This window comes from Sapajus apella, unplaced genomic scaffold (genome assembly GCF_009761245.1).
Source record: "Sapajus apella isolate SASKATOON/1434 unplaced genomic scaffold, GSC_monkey_1.0 scaffold93, whole genome shotgun sequence".
Taxonomy (NCBI): Eukaryota; Metazoa; Chordata; class Mammalia; order Primates; family Cebidae; genus Sapajus; species Sapajus apella.
In genome coordinates, this window is record NW_022437033.1 from 7,233,524 (window position 1) to 7,254,917 (window position 21,394).

Here is a 21,394-nt window from a genome sequence, read left to right on the forward strand (position 1 = left end):
ACACAAATGTACCTGCCCTTCTGAAGCTATCATTCTGAGGAAAAAAAAAAAGGAAAATAAAGAAAAAGCATAATTATATAAGTTAAAAAAACAAAAACTTTGAACCTATCCACCAGGAAATATAGTAAAAACCTGGGGTAAAGTACAGCCTTAAGCTTTCGAGGGGGTAAATATACAAACATAGATTCTTGCACTTTCATAGGTTCTGTTTGCTGACTTGAGATGCTATAACGGTTCTTTTATGATTCCTTGCTGTGTTTTCAGTGTTCGTATGAATATGTTTGAATCAGGTGTAACAAAAAACATCATCTGTGACTTCCCCATCCCTTTCGATTTCCTTCAATGGTTTTGTCTCCAAAATAGATTGTCTTTTCTACTTCTCCACAGGAATATACCTCACTGAGAAGATTTCTACTAATTTACATGTCTTAGATAATATAAGGCAGATTTTTGTGACCCAGTGGGGATTGGCCTTAGGGAACTTCTATGGGTAACCTATCCCAATCTGAATGCAGAATTAACCCTTTTTTATAAATAAAATAAAATGTATGTGTATAGATTTCATTTAAAAGGTAATACAGGAGCATTATAAAAATTTTGGAAAACACAGAAAAATATAAAAACAAATCACCCACATCTCACTCCTTTGCCTCCGACTGAAGACTATATTTACTTTTTGGTTCATTTGCTTCCTTCCAGTCTTCTTCTTATGCATCTGTTTCATGTAGTTCAGACTTATGTTTATATTATTTCATAATGTACATTTTCTCTTCATAATAAAACATTTTTCAGGTTATTACAAACCTTTTGTAAGTATAACTGTAATGGCTGAGTAATATTTCTTCATGTGGCTCTTTTTTTTTTTTTTTTCTCCTATGTGGAAATAATATGATACATTTATTAGATATACTAGACAAGAACAGAACTAAGTACTCTGCTGCAGCATTACAAAAAAATCATCCCTTCACCACAGTGTAAGATTTAAGGACAACCTGCCCAAGGATGCATGTTATATAAAACACAGCAAGATTGCTGCTGCCCTGCCAAGTACTTCCAGTCTCTACCCAGGTCCTACTGAAATACTGGTGGTCCCAATTAGTTTTATTGAAACAAATCTTTAGAGAAAAAGATAAAGCATTTAAGAAGACAAGTAAAAATGCTTTAGGAACCACATATCCAACACAAACTTTATCCTCAAATGAGTTATGTTTGCCTCGCACTAATAAACTTTTATTTCACTCAAATTAGAGCAAAAATCTTCTATACATTCAGTATCTTCCCTGCCCAATAATTCAAAGAAAAAAAAATCCAAAATGAGTAGTAAAGAAAAACATAAGAATTAACAGACCCTTTAAATTTGTTTTAAATATTTTTAAAGTTAAAAAGTGTTTAAAGTTTGTAATTCCTAGTAGGAAAACATTATCTGAATGAATACCCTAATGGCAAACCACTGTAAAATGCTTCAGCTGCATTTGGGGGAGAGGAGTAGGGATTATCTTCAAAGCACCCCAGCTCTCTTGATGAGAGGGTCAGAGGTACATTGGTTTGTATTATTGCGACATCCATAAGGTGATTTAGGTTGCTTTTCCTTCAGCAAAGGCTTTATTTATCAGAAGGGCATTATGCTTGACCTCCAAATTTGGCTGACAATTTGCTGATAAGATTCATAACCTTTGGGTTGCTCTGGTATTTTGACATATTTGCTGGGTTCTGAGCCACATCCTGGAAGGCCACCATAACTTCTGGATCCTGCATGGCTGCAAGAACCTCTGGATCACTAAGAATTTCATTGAGTCCAGGCATTCCGGCCATTCCAGGCATGCCCCCTCCCATTCCGGGCATTCCTCCAGGAAAACCACCAGGCATTCCCCCAGGAAAGCCACCTGGAAAAGAGCCATACTGAGCTCCTGACTGTCGTCTGGCTTCTTCCTCCCTCTGGGCTCTCTCATGCTCTTCTCGAGCCTTCTTAACTCTTTCTATTCTTTCTTTGATCTCTCGCTCTTCACGTTTTCGCTCATACTTTCTCCGATGTTCTGCAATTTTCTGTGCCCTAGGTTGAACTTCTTTTAGCATTGCACTCGCATCTTCATCATAATCCAGTTTACAGGCAAGGGCAAGATCATGGGCTGCTTCTTCCCAGTGGTCCAGAAGTCTGTGTGCTTTCCCTCGCCACTTGTAAGGCTGAGCTGAATCAGGATTTATTTCAATGGCTCTGTCACAGTCTCGGATGGCAGCATTTGGCTTCTGTAATTTGACGAAGACACTGGCCCTCTTGGCATACAAAATGGCCAAGCGAGGATTCAGCTTGATGGCAACTGTGAATAAGTCAATGGCTTTCTGCAATTCATCATCATTTAGGGCTTCAATAGCAGCCACTTTCTTATCATTTGCCTGATCTATCATCTCCTCTGTTATCTCTGCATTTTCATCTCCCATTTCTTGAGGGGTGTCAGTGTGTGGTTCAATCACACCTTCATTATCAATTTCTAGATCACTTTCCTCACTTGATGGTTCGTCTGCCTTTAAATCTTCCTCTACCTTCTTACTATCAGGTTTTTCTTCCTTGGTATTTTCTTCTGATTTAGCTTTCTGAGTAGCAGGTGGTATTTTACCCCCCATACTCTCCACCCATTCCCTCAGGAAGCGCATTTCTTCTGTGTGCAGAACGCTTGGATCCTGCTTACACATCTTCACAAAGGCCCGAAGCTCGTTCACTTTTCGGGGGTCCATGGTCGTCAGGCGGTGGGAGAAACTAAGGGTCTGCGGCCCGCTTCCAGGCCGAGGCGCTGGCTCAATCACTTCTCCCCATTGTTTGATATTTCATTTGATGGAATGCCTTGATAGTTTATGTGGCTTTAGGAGTTGCGCTGCTCTTCTAGGGGATGCTGACTGCTGGTGTGTTTTCAGAAAAGGCATTGTGATGGAGAGGAATGAGCTCTAGGTTTGTAGCAAAAGACATGGGTTCAAATTGTGAGTTTTTTATAAAGCTTTTAAACTTCATTTGCTCATTTTTCTTTTCTGATTCATTTCCTCAATTGCAAAATGCCATAACAGATCCATAATCTTCAAGTTTCCCTTGAGCTGTAACATTCTATGATTATGTGTTTTCCTATCGACTTGTGTGAGTTCCTTATATATTCAGGTTATTAAATCCTTGTTGGATGGATAATTTGTAGGTTCTCTTCACTTTCTTTGTTTCCTTTGTTATACTGGAGCTTTTTAGCCCGATATAATCTAATTGTCTATTTTTTTTTTTTTGAAGTCTTAGTAAAAAAAAAAATAATTTTTTTTTACCCAGACCAATATCCTGTAGTGTTTCCCCAATGTTTTCTTTTAGTGGTTTCATAGTTTCAGGTCTTAGATTTAAGTCTTTAATTCATTTTGAGTTGACTTTTTTATATAATGAAAGATGGGGATCTAGTCTCATTCCTCTGCATATAGATTTCCAGTTTTCCCAGCACCGTTTATCAAAGAAACTGTCCTTTGCCCAAAGTATGCTCTTGGCACCTTTGTCAAAATGAGCTGGCAACAACTCAAAAACAAACCAAATAATCTGATTTAAAAATGGGCAAAAGACCTGCCTAGATATTTCTCAAAAGAAGACATACAAATAGCCAACAGGTATGTGAAAAGATGCTCAACACCAGTAATCATTAAGAAAATGCAAATCAAAACTACAATGAGATATCCTATAATTCCAGTTAAAATGGCATTTATCCAAGAGACTGTTAGAATAGCTATTACAAAAAAAGACAACAAATAGCAAATGCTGGTGAGGATACAGATAAAGGGAAGTGCTCATACACTGTTGGTGGAAATGTAAATTTGTACAGCCACTATGGAAAGCAGTATGGAAGTTCCTTACAAAACTAAAAATAGAACTACCTCATGATCCAGCAATCCCACTGCTGGGTATATACCCAAAAGAAAGGAAATCAGCATATTGAAGAGATCTGCCCTCCAACATTTAGCGTAACACTATTCACAATAGCCAAGATATGGGATCAACCTAAATATCTATCAATGAATGAATAGATAAAGAAAATGTGTTATACACACACACACACACACACACACACACACAATGGAATATTATGCATCCATAAAAAATGATATCTTGTCATTTACAGCAACATGGATGAAACTGAAGGTCATATGTTAAGTGAAATAAGCCAGGCACAGAAAGACAAATACTGTGTGTTTTCACTTACATGTGGTAACTTAAAAAGTGGATCCCATGGAGATAAAGAATAGAATGGTGGTTACCAGATGTTTATAGAGGTAAGGGGAAGTGAACTATATACAGAAGTTGGTTAATGGGTACAAAAATACAATCAGAAGGAAGGAATCAGTTCCAGTATTCAATAGTACAGTTAGGAGACTGTAGTTAACAATAATATATTGCCTATTTTAAAATAGTTAGAAGAATTGGAATGTTTCTAACACAAAGAAAAATATTTATGGTGATGGGTATCCCAATACTTTGATTTGATAATTACATATTGTATACAGGTATCAAAATATCAAATATACCCTCAAAATATATACTAGTATTATATATCAACAACTTTTTAAATGTTTTTAGTCAAAAATTTTTATTCTGTTTTCAGCAATTTTTAAAATTTTTTATACCAATGAATCAATATTGATGTTTACATGTTAATGCTTCAACATTTATAGAGGACATATTTATATAGTTCAAAATGCCAGAAAATGCTACCTACATTTTTTGTCAATAGGCATACTCTTTGGCATTTGGGACCTCTAAATGAACTCTTTACAATGTTTCTATATTACCCCAGTTTGAATAGAAAGCCTCTGTTTACACGTCACAGTGACCTACATACTCTGAACCAAATTAATTGTTGACTGAAGTACTGTTGGAGGTCCAAGAGGAACCCTAGGCCCTTGCCTAATGAACCTATTGTAAGAAGTTTCTTCCTTATTTTATGGCTTTCTTGTAAATCTCACAGAGATTATACACTTCTTGTTCCTATAAATGGTCCTGATGCCTGTTCAACCTTTAAAAAATGTTAACTGTAAACACAATTACTGCAGAAAGTTTCTATCATCTTTTTATCAGTGGACTTCTGGAAGCTACGCTTTGGTGAGTGTATGTAATGGTTCTAACTGGCCTCTTGAAGGCCTGTAATAGAGGTTAATGCATCGAAAAAACAACTCATTTAAAATGTGCTTTTGGTTAAAAGCAGATACCTTGACCAAAACTGGGGCATGTGAAAATGTAAAGAAAATACTAGGTAACATTTCCATTCTTCACTAGCTCTTGAATATTAGATCAAAAGATTTTCTTCACACTCACATTTGCCTCTGATGTATTCGAGGTGAATGAGAAAAGTAAGCAAAAGTTTTGTCTACTTCAGAGATAGAATATGGTTTCCTTTTGACCTAGGTGAAACATTTTCCCATACACAGTCCAGCAGATCAGAATGGGGAAGAAAGGATTCTATCATGAAAGGAGATTTGGGGAGACCGAAAGGGGGCTGCATGTAGGACTTTACATATGCTATGTAAATGATACCATGCTGGAGAAAATACACATTACAAATGAGGACAACAGAAAATAAAACTACAGCCAGAACTTTTCCAATCCTAGAGCCTGTGGCTTTGTTTTTGGTTTTATTCTTTAACTGAGAATTACTTTGGCACCTTACACTCAACAGAGCCAGTATAATTCATTCCAGGAAGGCATGCTTTAAATAAAGAGAATTGTATGTGCTTTCCAAGTAGAGCTGACCATTTTCTCTTCCAAGTAAAGTGTCTACTTAACCTTGGACCTTAAACTGGGAGCTTAATGAGCACTTCTTGATGATAGTTGATTACAGAGATAATCAATCCTCAAAAAAAGTAAATCATTCTTTTACAGACTATTGGATAGAATTTTCTTTTTTCTCCAAAATATAAAGTTTCCTTAATTTATAATTAAAGTGACAAGTATTTTATAACATAAAATGGTATAAGATGCAGTGGCTTAAGATTTCAAGACTGCGTAATTTGAGACTTAGGAGACCTGGTTATGGTTTTGATTCATATGGCTAGCCGTGTGATCTTGGTGAGTAATCTGGGCCTCCATTGGACTATAGATAATCAACGGGGTTCCTGGTATTGCTGATATTCTATTATATATATATTTTAAAAACCCTAAATGCTGCCAGAAAAGAAATAGGCTGTCTTGGGGCCATTATCCTGCTGAGAAATTTAAATTAAAGGACTAAAATGTCATGCTCTGATAAGTAAAGTCTCAAAGTATGGCCTGTTGACCTAAGGAGATGCTGTTGAGTGAGGCTCAAATGTGACACCTGGAAGCTCAGCTGGGTGTGGGATATGGTCCTCCTCTAAGCTGCAGTCTCTCAGAAGATTGTGAAGGCTTTTTGGCCTGAAGTGCATCTTTAAATTGGATCCCTCATAGCAATGCAAAGTAGACTGTGGGGTGGAAATGGGCAGATACTTGCTTGCCTGTTCATAGTAGACCCCATTATCATTGGTGGTGGATCCAGAGACATCTCATTCATTAAGGAGGTTGCAGGTTTATGGAAGAAAGAGCCTATGTGGGGCCCATTGGGATAGTGGTGGAAAGTCTCCTCAGCCATTTAACTGTTGCAATCCAGGCCAACACTGGGTCATCTTGATCATCCAGATCTGGTTTGATTCCTGTTAAAGGAGGAAGGACCAACTATCTAGTGGCAGGGAAGCATGGCCTCTTTGGAACAGCAATTCCCAGGAGGTGAAGTGATTAGGCAAAAGTTCTGGAGGCTGAGGCCTCTGCCCTCCCTTCACCCACAGAACAACACAGCCTAACTGTATCTCTGATGGCCATCACTGAGTCCAAGCATCAAAGCTTTCGAGAATAATTCAGAGCTTGAGGGGTTTACTGCATTCCATTTTCTGAAAATAAAAAGGCAGAAGCAGCTAAAGCTTGACTTTAGGCAGTCATTTCATTTCTTTTAATGACATTGCCAAGGATTTTGTTGTTAGCAACTTATTAGAAAAATAAAAGTTTCTCATGATGCTAATAACCAGGAGGCTTTAAACAAAGGCACTGATTTCAAACCTTTTCAGTGTTTCAGTTTGAAAATCAGTGATCTGAGTTCCCTCCAAAAAATGATTACCAAGTAAAAATAAGTTTATCCATTGTAATAAATATTATTTAAAAAGCATGAAAACTTGCAACGGAAACCCATGCCTGGTTAATATATGCCCTTTTGTAAACAAACTAACAACAACCCAAAAAAAAGCCACCTAGAATTAAACATCCAAGTATAGCTAGTACACTTAGCACTGCTGATGTCACCTGATGGAGAAGCCTCTAAGACATGAGCTCTAGGGATGATGAGAGCACATATTTATCTGAGGCTTTTTGCCATTTGCAAAGCACTTTCATATACATTAGGTTTCCTCTCTGGCCGCTGCGAAAATGCTTGACTTCCCTCTGGAATCTAGTCCTTCAGCCCTGCAGAGCTGGTTCCAGGAAGAGACTCTTGGCAGCCATGCTGCTGAATGGGTTGAGGAGCGCAGCCCAGGGATAGCATTTGGAGCTCCAGGAAGTAGATTTCTCAATCACCATATCAGACATGGAGATGATTGATCAGGGCAATTGAGGTGACTCTTCAGTTTGCCTCCGTCATCATTGTAAATTCCCAATCTGCATTTCACCATGGACTGGAGGTTGTATAAAGGGACTTCAAATCAAGGAGCCATAGAATGTCAGAGATGGACTGTTTCCAATTTCCTTAATTTATATACAAGGACATGGAGCCCTCAGGAAGTTGGGAGAGTGAGCCAGGGATTCATCACTGTGTAGCAGCATAGTCATCTGCAGAAGATAACTCCCTGTGGACACCTTATAGCCCCCCATCATGTGTTCCCCAACAGTTGGTCAAAGAGGTTTCTTAGTCCTAGATTTATAATCTCCAGGAAAAAGGCCCATCTGAGTCTCCTTAAATGATGAAGCAAGAATTGCTCCACCGTATTCTTGCTTCCTGTTGCCTATTAGATTGACTTTCTTTAATACAAGGGCATGGCTAAGTCAACTGCCTTCCTCCAATTCAGCCACAGTTGAGATCGGGGAAATTGCACCACGAGAATTTATTTTCTAATCCAACAGTTAACTGATGCCACATCAGTCCCAAACTTTCAGGGTATTATAGTTCATCAGGGTGACTCTGAGACTATAAACAACAATGTGGTAAGTAGAACAAGCACTGGACTTCATGCCCAGCCTCTGCTGCCTAGCTGTCCCACCATGTGCCCTTGGTAAAATCACTTTAACGTGTTTCCTCTACTGTCAAATGCAGATTATGTTAATTCTTTGTTTACCTCTCAGAGGTAAAGTGAGATGAAATACTTTGTGAATGCAGAAAGGGGGTAGTATGGCAGTGTGGATTAGTACATGGGCTTTGCCAGCAAACCAGCTTGGTGACAAAATCTGGCTATCGCACTTAGGAGCTCTGTGACTTTGAGTAAATACTCAGATTCTGTGAGCCTTGGTTTCCTCCTACAAAATAAGTAAGTACAATACTAGTATCTACCTCAGAGAATCATGCTGAGGAGTAAATGGAATAATGTATAGACAATGCTTAATGCAGTGCCTGGTATATAGTGGCTCAATAATGTCATCTGTTTTATTGTTATGCTAAATATGTACAAGGAATTACAGAAACATATCATCTAAAATCAGAATAACATGAACTTTCAAGTACCGTAAACCTAATTAAGCAGATGATTGACGTAAGGTCAGATGGTGTTTGATATTTAAGACCTAATAGGAACCCACAGCCAGGGACTTAAGAAGAGCTCTGAAATGGGATTGTTTTCTGTGATAACTGGAAAACTCAAGGGTAGGGTCTTTCAATCATAATACATGATTGAGATCCAAAGTATAACATGATAGAAGAGTTGTGGAAAAAATTACATAAGCATATTCATGAAGTTCAGAGAATTGTCCTGACCCAATTTGAAATCAACTGTTGAGATTGCTACCTACACAGAAGATGGTTAGAGAGATCCTGGAAGGGCCTACTATGTGTCAGATACCATCCTAGGCTTTGATGACAGAGACTCAGGCCATGCCCTCATGAGGCTTACAGTTTCTGGGGAAAACTGAGATTGAAATAGGCTGGGCACTGTGGCTCATGTCTGTAATCCTAACACTTTGGGAGGCTGAGGCAGGCAGCTCACTTGAGGCCAGGAGTTTGAGACCAGGCTTGGCCAACATTGTGAAACCCCATCTCTACTAAAAAATACAAAACATTAGCTGGGTGTGGTGGTGCATGCCTGTAATCCCAGCTACTGGGGAGGCTGAGGCAGGAGAATTGCTTGAATCTGGGAAGCAGAGGTTGCAGTGAGCTGAGATTGTGCCACTGCACTCCAGCCTGGGTGACAGAGTGGGACTCTGTCTCAAAAAAAAAAAAAAAAAAAAAGTCAAGAAAAGATTGAAGTATCATTCCGGATGTTGCAGCCCGTGTGTAGAAACAGCCCCAAGTTCAGAACCTTGTCAGTCCATTCTAAAATCATGGCAGCACCAAGTGGTTCTGTCAGAAGAGGAGCTACAGTCATGAAAGGTGGTAGTCCCCATGGTGCCCATGGAATTCTTTCCAGCAAGTTTCCCCAAATGAACTGTAACCTGGATCGTTATTTCTTCCTAGAAAGTAAATTGGCCTGACAGCATACCAGGTCAGAAACAAATGCTTAACATTTTAAGTGGAAATCTGTGGTGTGACATGATGACACGTGTATCACATGCTGTCAATTTGTTCATTTCCTGTAACTGACATGCACAGTGCAACTTTCTTAAATTAATCCTAATTTTTAGACACTATCTACTCTAACCTTCATGACAGTGCCTTTCGTACAACTATGCAAACGGAGGATTTCAAGTTCTTTAAAACAAAGATTAGTACCCGGAGACTACAAATTAAACTCTTTTAAAAGGAACTCAAGCCAAAAATCTCACTTTAGAAAATCTGAAAATCAGCATTTCTATAAAACCAATACCTATTAAAATCAATTTCTAGTTTTATCTCAATGGATTGGGTTATGGAGTCTCAGTTTTGACCCTTTCCTGTCTGAAAAGATGGCTTTCTATTGGCCCAAGAGTTCTCCCAGTAGGTTCCGTTTGGTTGGGATTTTGTGACTAGGGGAAATTGATGAGGCATTGGCAGGGGTGGGGGAGGCAGTCCGATGGGAGAAGCCAACAGAGGGAGAAGGGTCAGAGGGAGACAAGGTTGTTCCTGCAGTTTCTGAAATATTGGGTTGAACTGAGAGTTCTGAGGTGGGTTTTGCTAGGTAAGAAAGGGGCTTTTGCAGCCAAAACCAGGGCAACAGGCTGGTGAGGAAGAGTATTACACCTTAGCTAAGATGCCATAGGGAGTAGAATGAGAGGGTAGCAATTTGATCCCCACCCCAGCCTAGATGATAGCTAGATGACCCCAATATGACAGCAGCAATGGGCACTCCCTCCAGATAGCCTTTTAATTTCCTCTTGCTACTGCCCTCCATGCAAAGTGCTTTCTCCTCCCTACTGCTAGCTTTTCGGTGGAGGAAACATGGCTTGGATCCAGCATCCTGCCCACATATTTGAGGGTTCATTGAAGAGCTGAGTTCTAGAGCCCCTGGCCCCATCAGAGCCAGGGAGGGATGCACATGGTGAGGAGGAAAGGAGAAAGCACCCCTTGGATCAGAGAAGACAAAGCTACCTTGCTCAGTAGCTGATGCTCAGTGAGCATGTGCCAGGACTGGGCCAAGAGGCCTCAGGAACAGCCTGGCCCCTTCAGTGTTGCCTGTCTTAGCCTCATCTCTGTTTGTGGAGAGTGGCTAGGAAGTGGGGGCTCTTTCCACCCAACCCAACCTTCCTGCTTCGTTTTGATCTCAGGAAGGGAAAGCCCCTGCCCCTCTTTTGAAGCAGCAGCCGGCACCACTTGTCTCTTCTCTCCTTCCCGCAGGCACTTCTGTTCAGAGTGCTGCCTCTTGCTGGCTCCTTCTGCTTCTGCTTGGTCCTCCTGCTGATTGGGAAGAAAGTGCACCAGTGGGGTGATGGGGGGCTGGAACTCTTAAAGGAGCAGCTTTATTTCTGTTGAAAATTTGTTTGCCTAGCATATTATTTTTTCTATCTTCCCCCAATAAATACAATTTTGTGAGAAAAGTAAACCAGAAATAAAGTGACCATAATCACCATTTAAATGTTAATCGTACATGTTCTGGCTTTCCTTGAAGGAGTTTCAAGCAGATCAAGTACTAATGCTGGCAACAATCATTACTAGCAATCAAATCCAATTCGAGGATCATTTACTGAGGGTAGAAAGGTTGGGGGCCGCAGATCTGAGCGAGGCAGTCCCTGTTGCTTTAAGGGCTCACGGTCTAGGGCTGAATACTAGAATTCCTTGAATAAACAAGGTACAGAGATAATTTGAAAATCGGCAACTCCATTTTTGCCAATAGCTCTTTCTCCATAGTCTTTTTGACCAGAGAAGTTTACAGGTAGCCAAATCTACAAGCCACTTTGAGATGTAGTCTCCCCTTGGCTGCCCACTGGTTGATTTTCCATCGATCAACCACTATCTGTTGAGGACTTGGTCCCATGCACTATAAATAGACATCTAAGCAAAGCCCCCACTGGATGCCTGAGTTGCAGAATCATAGAACCTTGTTCCTTTATCTTAATGTGCTTTTGCTTTGTTTTTCGATAAAAGAATGTGAAAGAGACCAGACCTTGGCCCCCTGTAGCTCAAATGCTGAAGTCATTCATGGTTAAAGCTGAGGCAACTTCTACTGGCTTCGGCCCTGGAAGAGCTTCCCAGGTTCTAGGTTCTAATCTCGGATCCCTCTCTCGGGGAAAAGTCAGATCTTGAGCATTTTACTGTCTTGGGGCCCCTGTTTCTTCTGGAAAAAAAATGAAGTTAAAAGCTATTTGGATGATTTTGACAGTATGAGATAATACTGTAGAAACATAATTTAGATAGTAGGGAGAATGTCAGAGCAGTATGAACCAGAGGGCTGCTGGGTGTTTTATGGGGAAACTGAGGCCCAAATAACTGTGACTTGCTTGGAGTTACACAGAGAGGTACTGGCATCCTGCTCTGACAGGGCTCAGTCTACTGTCCTTCCTAAAAGAGTTCTAGCCTTAGGATTTGAATAATGTGCCAATACAAATCCCTGTGTATAACGACAGGAAGAAGCCAAATTAGACGCCTCGGACTCCAGAATGCTCAGGTCCTGATGTGCCAGAAACTGGCCCCGCCCCTTCCCACATGCCTTTCTCTGCAGGGAGGCCAGGGAACCTTTCCCTCCAGGGAATTGGCAAAGGGATCCACCCCTTCCTGGACCAGTGGGGGAGGTTGAAGGGAGGAGGAGGCTCGGTTAAATCCTCCACGTGCAGAAAGACAGAATTTCAGGCCAGAAGGGAGACGTGCAGCCGGTGCGTGGGATACTGGGCACATACCCAGTGGTTTTCCCATTTCTCAGAGGAGGAGCGTGTAGAAGTCTTTTGCTCAAGGCACCTGGTGACTGTGCAAGGAAAGTGACAGTGGAACCCAGTTTAACGGTGTCCCAACCTCGAACTCAAGGACCACACAAGGGCATTCATTTCTGCCTATCCTTGCAGCTCACTGAATCCAGGGCCTACAGCTTGCTGACCTACTAGGTGCCCGCCTAGAGGCATACCTGGAGGGCCTGCGTGCGGGCACGTGGGGCCACGGGGACGGTGAAGGTGACCGCCTTCTCATTTCTGGACCCGCGTGCTGTGCACTACAGACCTATGGGGTGCTTGGGCCCCCAAAAGTTTGCACCGTTACTGGGGGGCTCAAGGATCTGTCTCCGGACAGAGACTGTTTCGCGTGGCAGGGGGCGACCTTCAACCCCACAGCAGTTTGTGCTGTCTTTTCTAGTTCCAAACAGTAACTTAGCGGTGGGGGGCGGGGTGGGTCCTATTACCCAAGCCCGCGTCCCGGTCCCGCCAGCCCACCTCCTGTATCCCTGTCACAGCCCCTGCGTCCCGGCTGCGGGTCAGGGTCAGGGTCCTCAGCTCTGCGGCCACTCGCAATAGCTGATTTTGACAGTGCGGGGTGAGGAGGGGTTCCCGAACCGCAGGGGCGGGCGCGGCGAGCCCCTGCCAGATCCGGGGATGATAACGTGCCTGCTCCATGTCGCGGCTTCGAGCTGTCCAGGCTCCGCCCCCTGTGAGTGTGTAAGTGTGTGATGCTGCCGCGGCCGCCGCCGCCGCCTGTGCAGCCGCTGCCGCCGCCGCCGCCGCTGCCGCCCCGGCTGCCGCGCCGCGCCGCTGCCTCTGCCCCGGCCGCCCCCGCCGCCGCCGCCCGCCCGCAGCCCGCCAGGCGGGCGGCCCAGCCCGCCTGAGCCCGCAGCGGCTACCGCCGCAGCGTCGGGGCGCTGGGTGCGCGGACTACCGCGGACCGAGTGGACCCGAGTGGGCGGCCAGGCGCTTGCCCGCCCAGTGCCACTGCAGCCGCTGCCTCTCCAGAGCGCAGGACCAGGCACCTCCAGCGCCCGCCGCTGCTGCCGATGCGGCCCGGATACTTTTAGCTGGGCGGGAGGGCTGGAGAGCCGGGTCGCCGAGAACCGCCTGCGAGCTGTGCCGAGAGCCGCGCCGACCCGCTGCGAGCAGGGACAGGCGCCTGCCGGCCACCGCCGCCCGGCCGCTATGGATCTATTCGACTTTTTCAGAGACTGGGACTTGGAGCAGCAGTGGTAGGTGTTGATTTTTGCCTTTTCCTTTGATGAGCGAGTCCCCTAGCTAAGTCTCAGGTTTTCGCCTTTGTTAAGAGAAGCTGGAGCTGTCGTGGGGGGCGCCCCGGACTCCCTCCCACTTGCTCTCAGCCACCTCTGGCCCCGGGCGCGCGGACTCCTAGGTCGGATGCTGGGGTGGGGGGAGGTGTGGGAAGAGGGAGGGATGCGGACCCGAAAGCGTCGCTTTGCGCTCATAGTCTGAAGAGTTGCATTTGGCTCACATCGAATTCGGTGCCGCCGGAGGGCTGAACCGCACGACCTCCCAGGAGCTTTTCTCTTTGAGCGGCTCGCGGGTCTCGCCTCCCTCAGCCCCAGATGCCGCCCGCCCGAAATGCCTCAACTTTCCAGGTGCCCAACGCCTGCGGCCAGCCATGGGGGAAAGACAACGGCCAGTCGCTACCTCGGTGGCCACCGCCCCCGCTGCCGCCACCTCCATCCCTGCGCTGCGCTGCGCGTACACCTTTCCTTCTGCCGACTCACCCCAAGTTCCCTGCACTCAGGGGTGGAGCGGCGGCTTTGGGGGCCACCACACAGGGGACCTCGGTTCGGGGCCGACTTCGGTGCTTGGCTTTCAAGACTCAGGGTTTTTGGAGTTGGCCCCCAAAGTCCGCCTCTCTTGTCAGTGAACATTTAATTACCGGCTGGACCCACGTTGGGCTCCCACTGGGAGGCAGCCGTAGGTCTGTGTAGTGGGCACCCAGCTCAGATTCAAAGGTTCAGTCAGCTCGTCACAATATACCCTAAACTTGTCGTCAAGACATTTTGAAAGATGGTAGAAAGGTGACTGGGGAGCCGGAAAGTTGTTACTCTCTTAGAGATGTGCATGCGCGTGTGCATAAATACTGATATACATACCTATTAACTTTTCAAAAACTTCACCTACTGAAAACCTTATCACTGTTAATTTGTCATAATATTTAACATATCCGTTCTCCCCCGCCCCCGCAGTCTAAGAAATTAGATTGAGGGGAGGGCCCAGTGGTAACCACTTAAAATTGCACCCTTGGTTATTCCCTTTTTAAATGTAGTTAAAACGATCTGTAGTACCTACCAATAGTGGGAAATATTTTGCAATGTTTAACTACTCGTGGCCGTTGGTTATGAATGCTATGTATTTTTACAAGGATTTCCCCTGTTGATGTGATATTTTAGGCAATTTCCTTCTTTAAAAAAGGGTCATACGCTTAGCCAACAGCTTCATTATGCCAATCATGACTCCTTTAGTCGAAAATCCAAGATAATCAGAACTTAAATACATTTTATTTTACAACAATTCCGGGTAAATCCTTGAAGCACAAATTATTCTGTATCAGTATTAATCTATAAGGCGTTTTTGAAACCACGGTTTTATCTGCTGTGCAGAAATACATTGTTATATTTAAAAAAAAATGCTGTTATTTGAAAGTAAAAATTACAATAAAATTATTGCTCAATTAGATATTATGCTCCTGCACACAGCCTTTACTCTGTTTCCCTAATTTGTTTTGCAGTCAACTGATGATAACCATAGCACTACTATTTGCATACAATTTGCCTAATATATGGTGTGGGTTACATCGTTAATTTAACAGACATTGTTAGAATTAATTTCATTGGTATAGTTCAAATGTTAAACATATACAAGGTATCAGGTTTTTAGAAACATGCTTTTTATATCAATTCTGGTTTCATCTTATGCATATGCAATTGCATATTTAAAGGGAATGCACTCTTTTATGTTTGATTTCTTTAAAAAAAAGATATGCTCCCTCACCCCTTGTGGGAGGCTGTCTTTTCTTATCTTAAGGAAAATGCAAAACCTTTTTTTCCTCCAGGTCCCTAACTGAGCCACATCAGTTAAGAAGCATAGACTTGGACACTTCGTGAATATTATGTGAAATACTGATTAATTAGTGTAACATATCTGCATAAATAAGCCTGTCCTTTCCTTCTGTACATGATCCAGGAAAATTTCTCTTCTTACTGCTTGTGAGTGGCACACTTCGTTATGCATCTGTGTTTATAAACATTTGTAATGTGGTTGTGCTTCTGTGTTTTGTATGGCTCCACAGAGAAAAGGAACATAAATGTGACAATAGTGGATGAACCGAAAAGCTTGACATTGTCTTGAGTAGAAATTGGTACCTTTCCCACTTCTCTTTGGAAGTCCAGAGCATGCCAGTTATATGTTCATTATATATTTACTTCTCTTCCTTGGGAGTAAATAGCTACTTAAAGAGATGGCCTCCACTCCCCATACCCCCAACCCCCAAGGAGGACCAAGTAAGGAAAAAAGACCAGCAAAGTTAAGGATCTTATTTACCTTGGATTTATTCTTAACATTCACTTGTGGAACAGTAAGCTCTGAGCTATCTCTACTGCAACCCTAGATGTCTGACAATAAATGGATCAGGACAGCTTAAAAACAAACTCATTTTCCTAGACATAATGAAGAAAGACTTTACATACACAGGCATATGTGTTATTTGCAAACACTTGACTGTAGTAAACAAAAAGTATGTGGCCATTTATAAACATGCATATTTGTTAGGATAAATGGAAATGGAAAGGATGGGATCCTAATGATGCTGCAGTGTGCATGTTATGTGCAGTGTTTGGGAATGCTCACGTGCCTAATGCAACATACCACTGGATTTCACAAACTGCTAGAATAACTTAATGGGTCATGCTCTGGACTCGATTAAAGGGCCAAAGCTCAAGTTCTTTAGGATTCCCAGATGAATGAGCAATGTTCACCTGAGTTTGAATTTAATATAAACCATTCTGTGAAAGAAAAAAGATGGCACAGATGTGTCTGTGTGCGTGAAAGACGTCACTTGCTCTTAAAGAAAAAGATAAATTTTAAAATTCAAATTCTTCATTTAAATCATTCCATAGACTTGTTTTTGATAACCAAGTAAATGAATTCTTGAGGTGACTGAAGATCATGTAATGATGTCATTTATCCCCAGTTAAGGGTGGGGAGGGGGCGCGGAACAGATTCAGAGGGCCTACAAAATGTACAGCCTTTCATTTCTGTTAGCACCTCCCACCCAGTATTGATTAGGTATTGCTTTGTGACAGGCCAAGGTTGTTTGTGGGGATGCTTACTTTTTCTTCATTGGAAGGAAGGAAAGGAAAGAAAAGAAATTACAGAAAGGGACACATTCTTAAAAAGAAGAAAGAAGAAAAGAAAAGAAAACCACCATGATAGCAAAATCAAAACGTTCAAAAGCCTAGTTAAAATTGTAGTTAAGTGATTGTGACAGTGGCTGCCTTCTCACTGCAAGGGACAGCATCAATTGTTTGTAGTTTTTATGTGATGTCTCACAAGTAGCCTAATTAGAGGCAAGCTTGCAAAGGGGCAGTTATACAGGAAGAGACTTAAACTCACTAAACTGTTATATAAATAGAAAGTTCAAAGGTCTGTGTGGGGCTGTCAAGGCTGAGAAGGGGCCATGTGCCGGCCAGGCTTCTCCTCCTCCGGTAAAGGCAGCCCCCAGGGCCTGCCCAAGCAGTCCGAACTGCACTTTCCCCAGTTTTCTTCGACCTTGCGGGGGCGGGGCGGTGCCGGAGAGGGGGCGGGGGGCTGCTTTCTAGACAAAAGTGAACTGTTTCAGCTCCAGCCAGGCATGGCCCATGCACTGCAGCAACCCGGCTGCCTCCTCCTGCTCTGTGCGCACAGGTCTTCCGAGGCCTCGTTAGCTACAATCCTCCAGAAGAGCGGAACAGGACTGTTTATGGATGGGAAGGTGTGGGAGATGGGGGGAATACAACCTTTGCCAAGTTGGAGATACTAGGGCTTTGATGGGGTGGGGGGAGGGGAAGTCCTGTTTTGACTAAGGCTTAAAAATTCCCAGCATTTCTTGTTCTCTACCTTCATCCATTTATCTTTCCCCTTTTCCCTCTGTGGTCTCTTAAAAGGGAGACTGCCTATGGTCTGTTTTCTTTGCTAGTATAATATGCATTCTCCCGTGTGTTTGAGCATTCATTCAACAAACCATTTTGGGTTGTGTTTCTTAAGGGAATGTGTGGGTAGGAGAGATTTAAGTCAGTGAAATTCGCTAGTAAGGTCTCCTCTGCAACCCCACCCCCAAACCCTCCAAAGAATAAAAGCTATCTCAGTAAATCTTAAAAGGCACATCTATTGGACACGGAAGAAAATTATCTCATGGTAGAAATCAGTTTAATGATACACGAATTGTTTTGCTAATGATTCAGTCAAGCATTTAACAACTTTAAAATATACAAATCAAGATAGAAAATGACTGCCTCGAAAATGAATCCATCATTATAGACATAAATGAGATTCCATACATTTAAGCGTGCTGTAGATGACTAAAAATTATATTGTATTTAAACATGCTAATTATTGTTGAATATAAATGGCTTTGATGTGCTAACCTTTAACATAAAATTAATACCCATCGTTCGTAGCTAATATTATTTTTGCTTGCAAAATTTGCACATATTTAACATAATTTCAAAATTGTGGCAGTCCAATGAAGTGGCCTTCTTTGGAACAATGTGGAGCTGTGGCCTTAAGAGCTTGTAACTGTAGGTCATACCTCAAAGAGGAAAACTGACATATACTTGATTAGCCTGTCATTTAGACAAAACAATTTTTGCTGCAGTGACTACATTTTTCACTTTTAATTTTTCCTTTTTCTGATTACTGTTAGGTAAACAGAGATTTGAAAAACTTGCTTACTGATAAATGGAAAGAAATGTTACTGATTAAAGAGCTCAAGACCAAACTTGGAGAAACTTTTTTGAGTGATGAGTGTGAGTGTGTGTGTGTTTCACTTCTGATAGAACTCATCATTATCATTGCTGCTATAATTTGAGTGTTTACTCTGCTACAAGCTTGGATAAAATTCTGTAAAGACTCAATTTCGTTTAATCCTTCCAGCAACTTTCTGAGATAGGATGTGTTATGATCTCTGTTTTACAGATGAAGCAATTAAATCACACAGCTACCCACTCAGTGATGCAGTCCAACTTGCAGCCTAAATGGAGCTGACCCCAGAGCTTGCATCATCAACAACTTTGTCTGAACCTTTCCAACATGTGGAACGCTGTTTCACATGCTTTCTCATTTGATCATTGTGAGTTAGAATGTTCAGGTATTCTTCCCATTTTGCAGAATGGCAAATTCAATCCTAGAGAGGTTGTGTGACTCACCTAAGTTCACACAGCCTGTTGGTAGTAGAGCTTGGTCAGAAATCCACATCTCCCTATTTCCAAGTCAGGTCCCTTTCCACAAAAGCTCATTGCCTATTATTTGTTGTGTGGGGTCCGAGTGTTTATTTAGCCGTCACTGAAACAAATGGATTGGATTGTGTACGTTGTACTTGTGGATAAAAATCTGTGGAATTGCCATGTAATTTGACCAGGCGTGAAACTCTGCTTTTTCCTTTTAATTAGAAAGGGAACAGTCTGTATACGGATACAGTCTCTTAGCACATCATTTATGGATGCCCCTTTCATGAAAATGTGAGAATGGAAAAATTATATATGTATGTTAGACAAATCTCAAGTCCTTGAGAATTGTCCATTTAAATCTGAGTGCCCAAATTTTGAAGATTTGATACTTGAACATAAAGAGCCTCAAACTGGAGGTGTGAGGTTGATAACAATTCTTTCCAAAGCTTTCTAATTTACCACATGTATTGATTGATTTGATCATCACAGTGACCTTACAGGTTTGTTAGATTTGGTAGTTTAGCTTCATTTTGTCGATAAGAAAACGAAAGTTCAGAGAGGCTAAGTTACTTTCCTGAGTTTACACAGGAGGTGCGTGGTCTTAGGATTTGTGTGTATTCCTCTTTTTGCCGCATCACCACTGTTGCATTAAGTTGTTCATGTTTAAATATCCACATTGCTTCCTAGAGAATGGCGTCTCACCCTCTGTCATCATTTAGCACGGTGTTTTTCCATCACAGGTACTCAATAAACATCTGTTGATTGATGTTATAGTCACATTCAACTCAAAGACTGTTCCATGCAAATGCAGGTCTCTTTCAAGGATAGTTGTTTAGTAAATCGTAGTGATAATACTGTCCCTCTGCCTGTGTGATCGTGTTTTAATTATTTGTAATTCTTTCATGTCTCTTAGCCAGTATAATCTCTTTTGCAGAAAATAAAGAGAATAACCAATGGTTACAGAAGAAGATTAATAGGAAAAGGCAAAAATAGAACCCATGTAATTGGCATGATTTACAAAAATAGAATTTCTATGAATTCCAAGATATGTTTAGCACAGAAAAAAAAAAACAACAAAAAACAAGGAAAGAATATCCTTTAAGGTACAGCGCTATAGGAATTAATGGACTGGTATTGTGTCTCAATCTGCATTGAGAACATTAATGAAGAATGTGTAACAAAAATCTGAGGAAAAAATGAGTGGTCAGAGGATTGGGATTCCTCCAGCTTTCCTTGAGTTTCAGTCTTTATGACTTGTATTTCATCATGAGAAGGCTGTTTTTCTACTTAACTGTAGCAGATCCACACCATAAATTATCATGACTGTTAAACAAAGGTCCAGCCCTGGGTTCCTCTAATGTAAAACTTTTATGTTACACTTTAATGAAATTTTATATGCATGTTCAAAGCAAGGCACACTTTACACCATAGAGAGGGCGATGCTCTGAATTGTTGAATTTATTTTAAAGTAAATCTTTTAGATGACCTCAGCTTCTAGCATCTACCTACTTACTGAGCTGAGAAAAGTTATCTGAGAGCTGAAAAAAATGGCATGATTTAAGCAGAGCTGACAATAGCACTATAACTAGAATCTGATTTTGATTATGTATTGCTTAGTTTATGGGATGCTGTTTCTCAAATATACCTGTGTATTTTGCTTCATTTGAAAAATAAAATCGGCTAACGTTTCAAAGTAATTTTTTATTTGGTTCTTCAATAGATACGTTCTCTTATATGAAGGTGTAAAAGCTACACTTTGAGGAATAAGCTAAGGAAACAGGCTTTGTTTTCATTACAAAATCAAAATCACTCCTCTGTTTATTTTTCCAATGTTTCTTTTGTTGGAGAAGAAAAGAGACATTACTGCTATCCTATGAGGAACATTTTGTTTCGTTAGATTTCCAAATAATAGTTCTCGGTGTCATCTACCATCTTCAATGAAAACCAGATCTCACTAGCATATACTGGTTCACTTGGTGACCTTTATTAAACCGTTTTCCCGGAGTCAGATTTTTTTGTTTTGTAGGCAGTGTTATCTCCTAGAAATAAATAGCTCTGAAATGATTTCTTTTTTATATAAAGAAAAAATAATATGCTACTTGTCTTGTAGTGCTGCTGAAATTGAAATCTTAGCTTTAACAATCATTGGAGAAAGTTGTTTGCTAAAAAGTGTGATGTCTTCTTGGTGTTTGGGTTTCTAGTATGGTTTGATCAAACCAACCAAGCAGATGGAACGTGTTGTTATGAGGTTACTTTAACCTTTAGAGTATGGCAATATGTACATGACAACCTGACTATCTGTTGAACAATGAAAAATGCAATCACGTTGGCTTCATTTCCCCCTTCAGGACATCAGTCAACTAATTTTTTAATAAATTAATTTTCCAAAGGGACTGATTGTTTTCATGCCAGGTCGGCACAGCCACAGTGACTAAATTAGAATCAGCGTGATGGA

The 21,394-nt window shown here is 41.8% G+C and overlaps 1 protein-coding gene and 1 pseudogene across 5 annotated transcripts in view; one reads left to right on the plus strand and one right to left on the minus strand.

The window, feature by feature from the left end:
- Positions 1-1,199: 1,199 nt before the first annotated feature.
- On the minus strand, positions 1,200-2,787 carry LOC116535287 (annotated as a pseudogene). Its single transcript, XR_004262140.1, has one exon. The product of XR_004262140.1 is annotated as a hsc70-interacting protein pseudogene (transcript).
- A 10,430-nt stretch (positions 2,788-13,217) lies between these two features.
- AFF2 (AF4/FMR2 family member 2) overlaps positions 13,218-21,394 on the plus strand; it is a 497,371-nt gene continuing 489,194 nt past the window's right edge. For 3 of the 4 annotated variants that reach the window (XM_032256130.1, XM_032256129.1, XM_032256131.1), the window contains exon 1: positions 13,218-13,716. In XM_032256130.1, coding sequence (XP_032112021.1) covers positions 13,670-13,716 — 47 coding nt within the window. In that variant the 5' untranslated portion in view covers positions 13,218-13,669. The remainder of the gene's footprint in view (positions 13,717-21,394) is intronic. The other variant, XM_032256127.1, reaches the window with a different exon arrangement.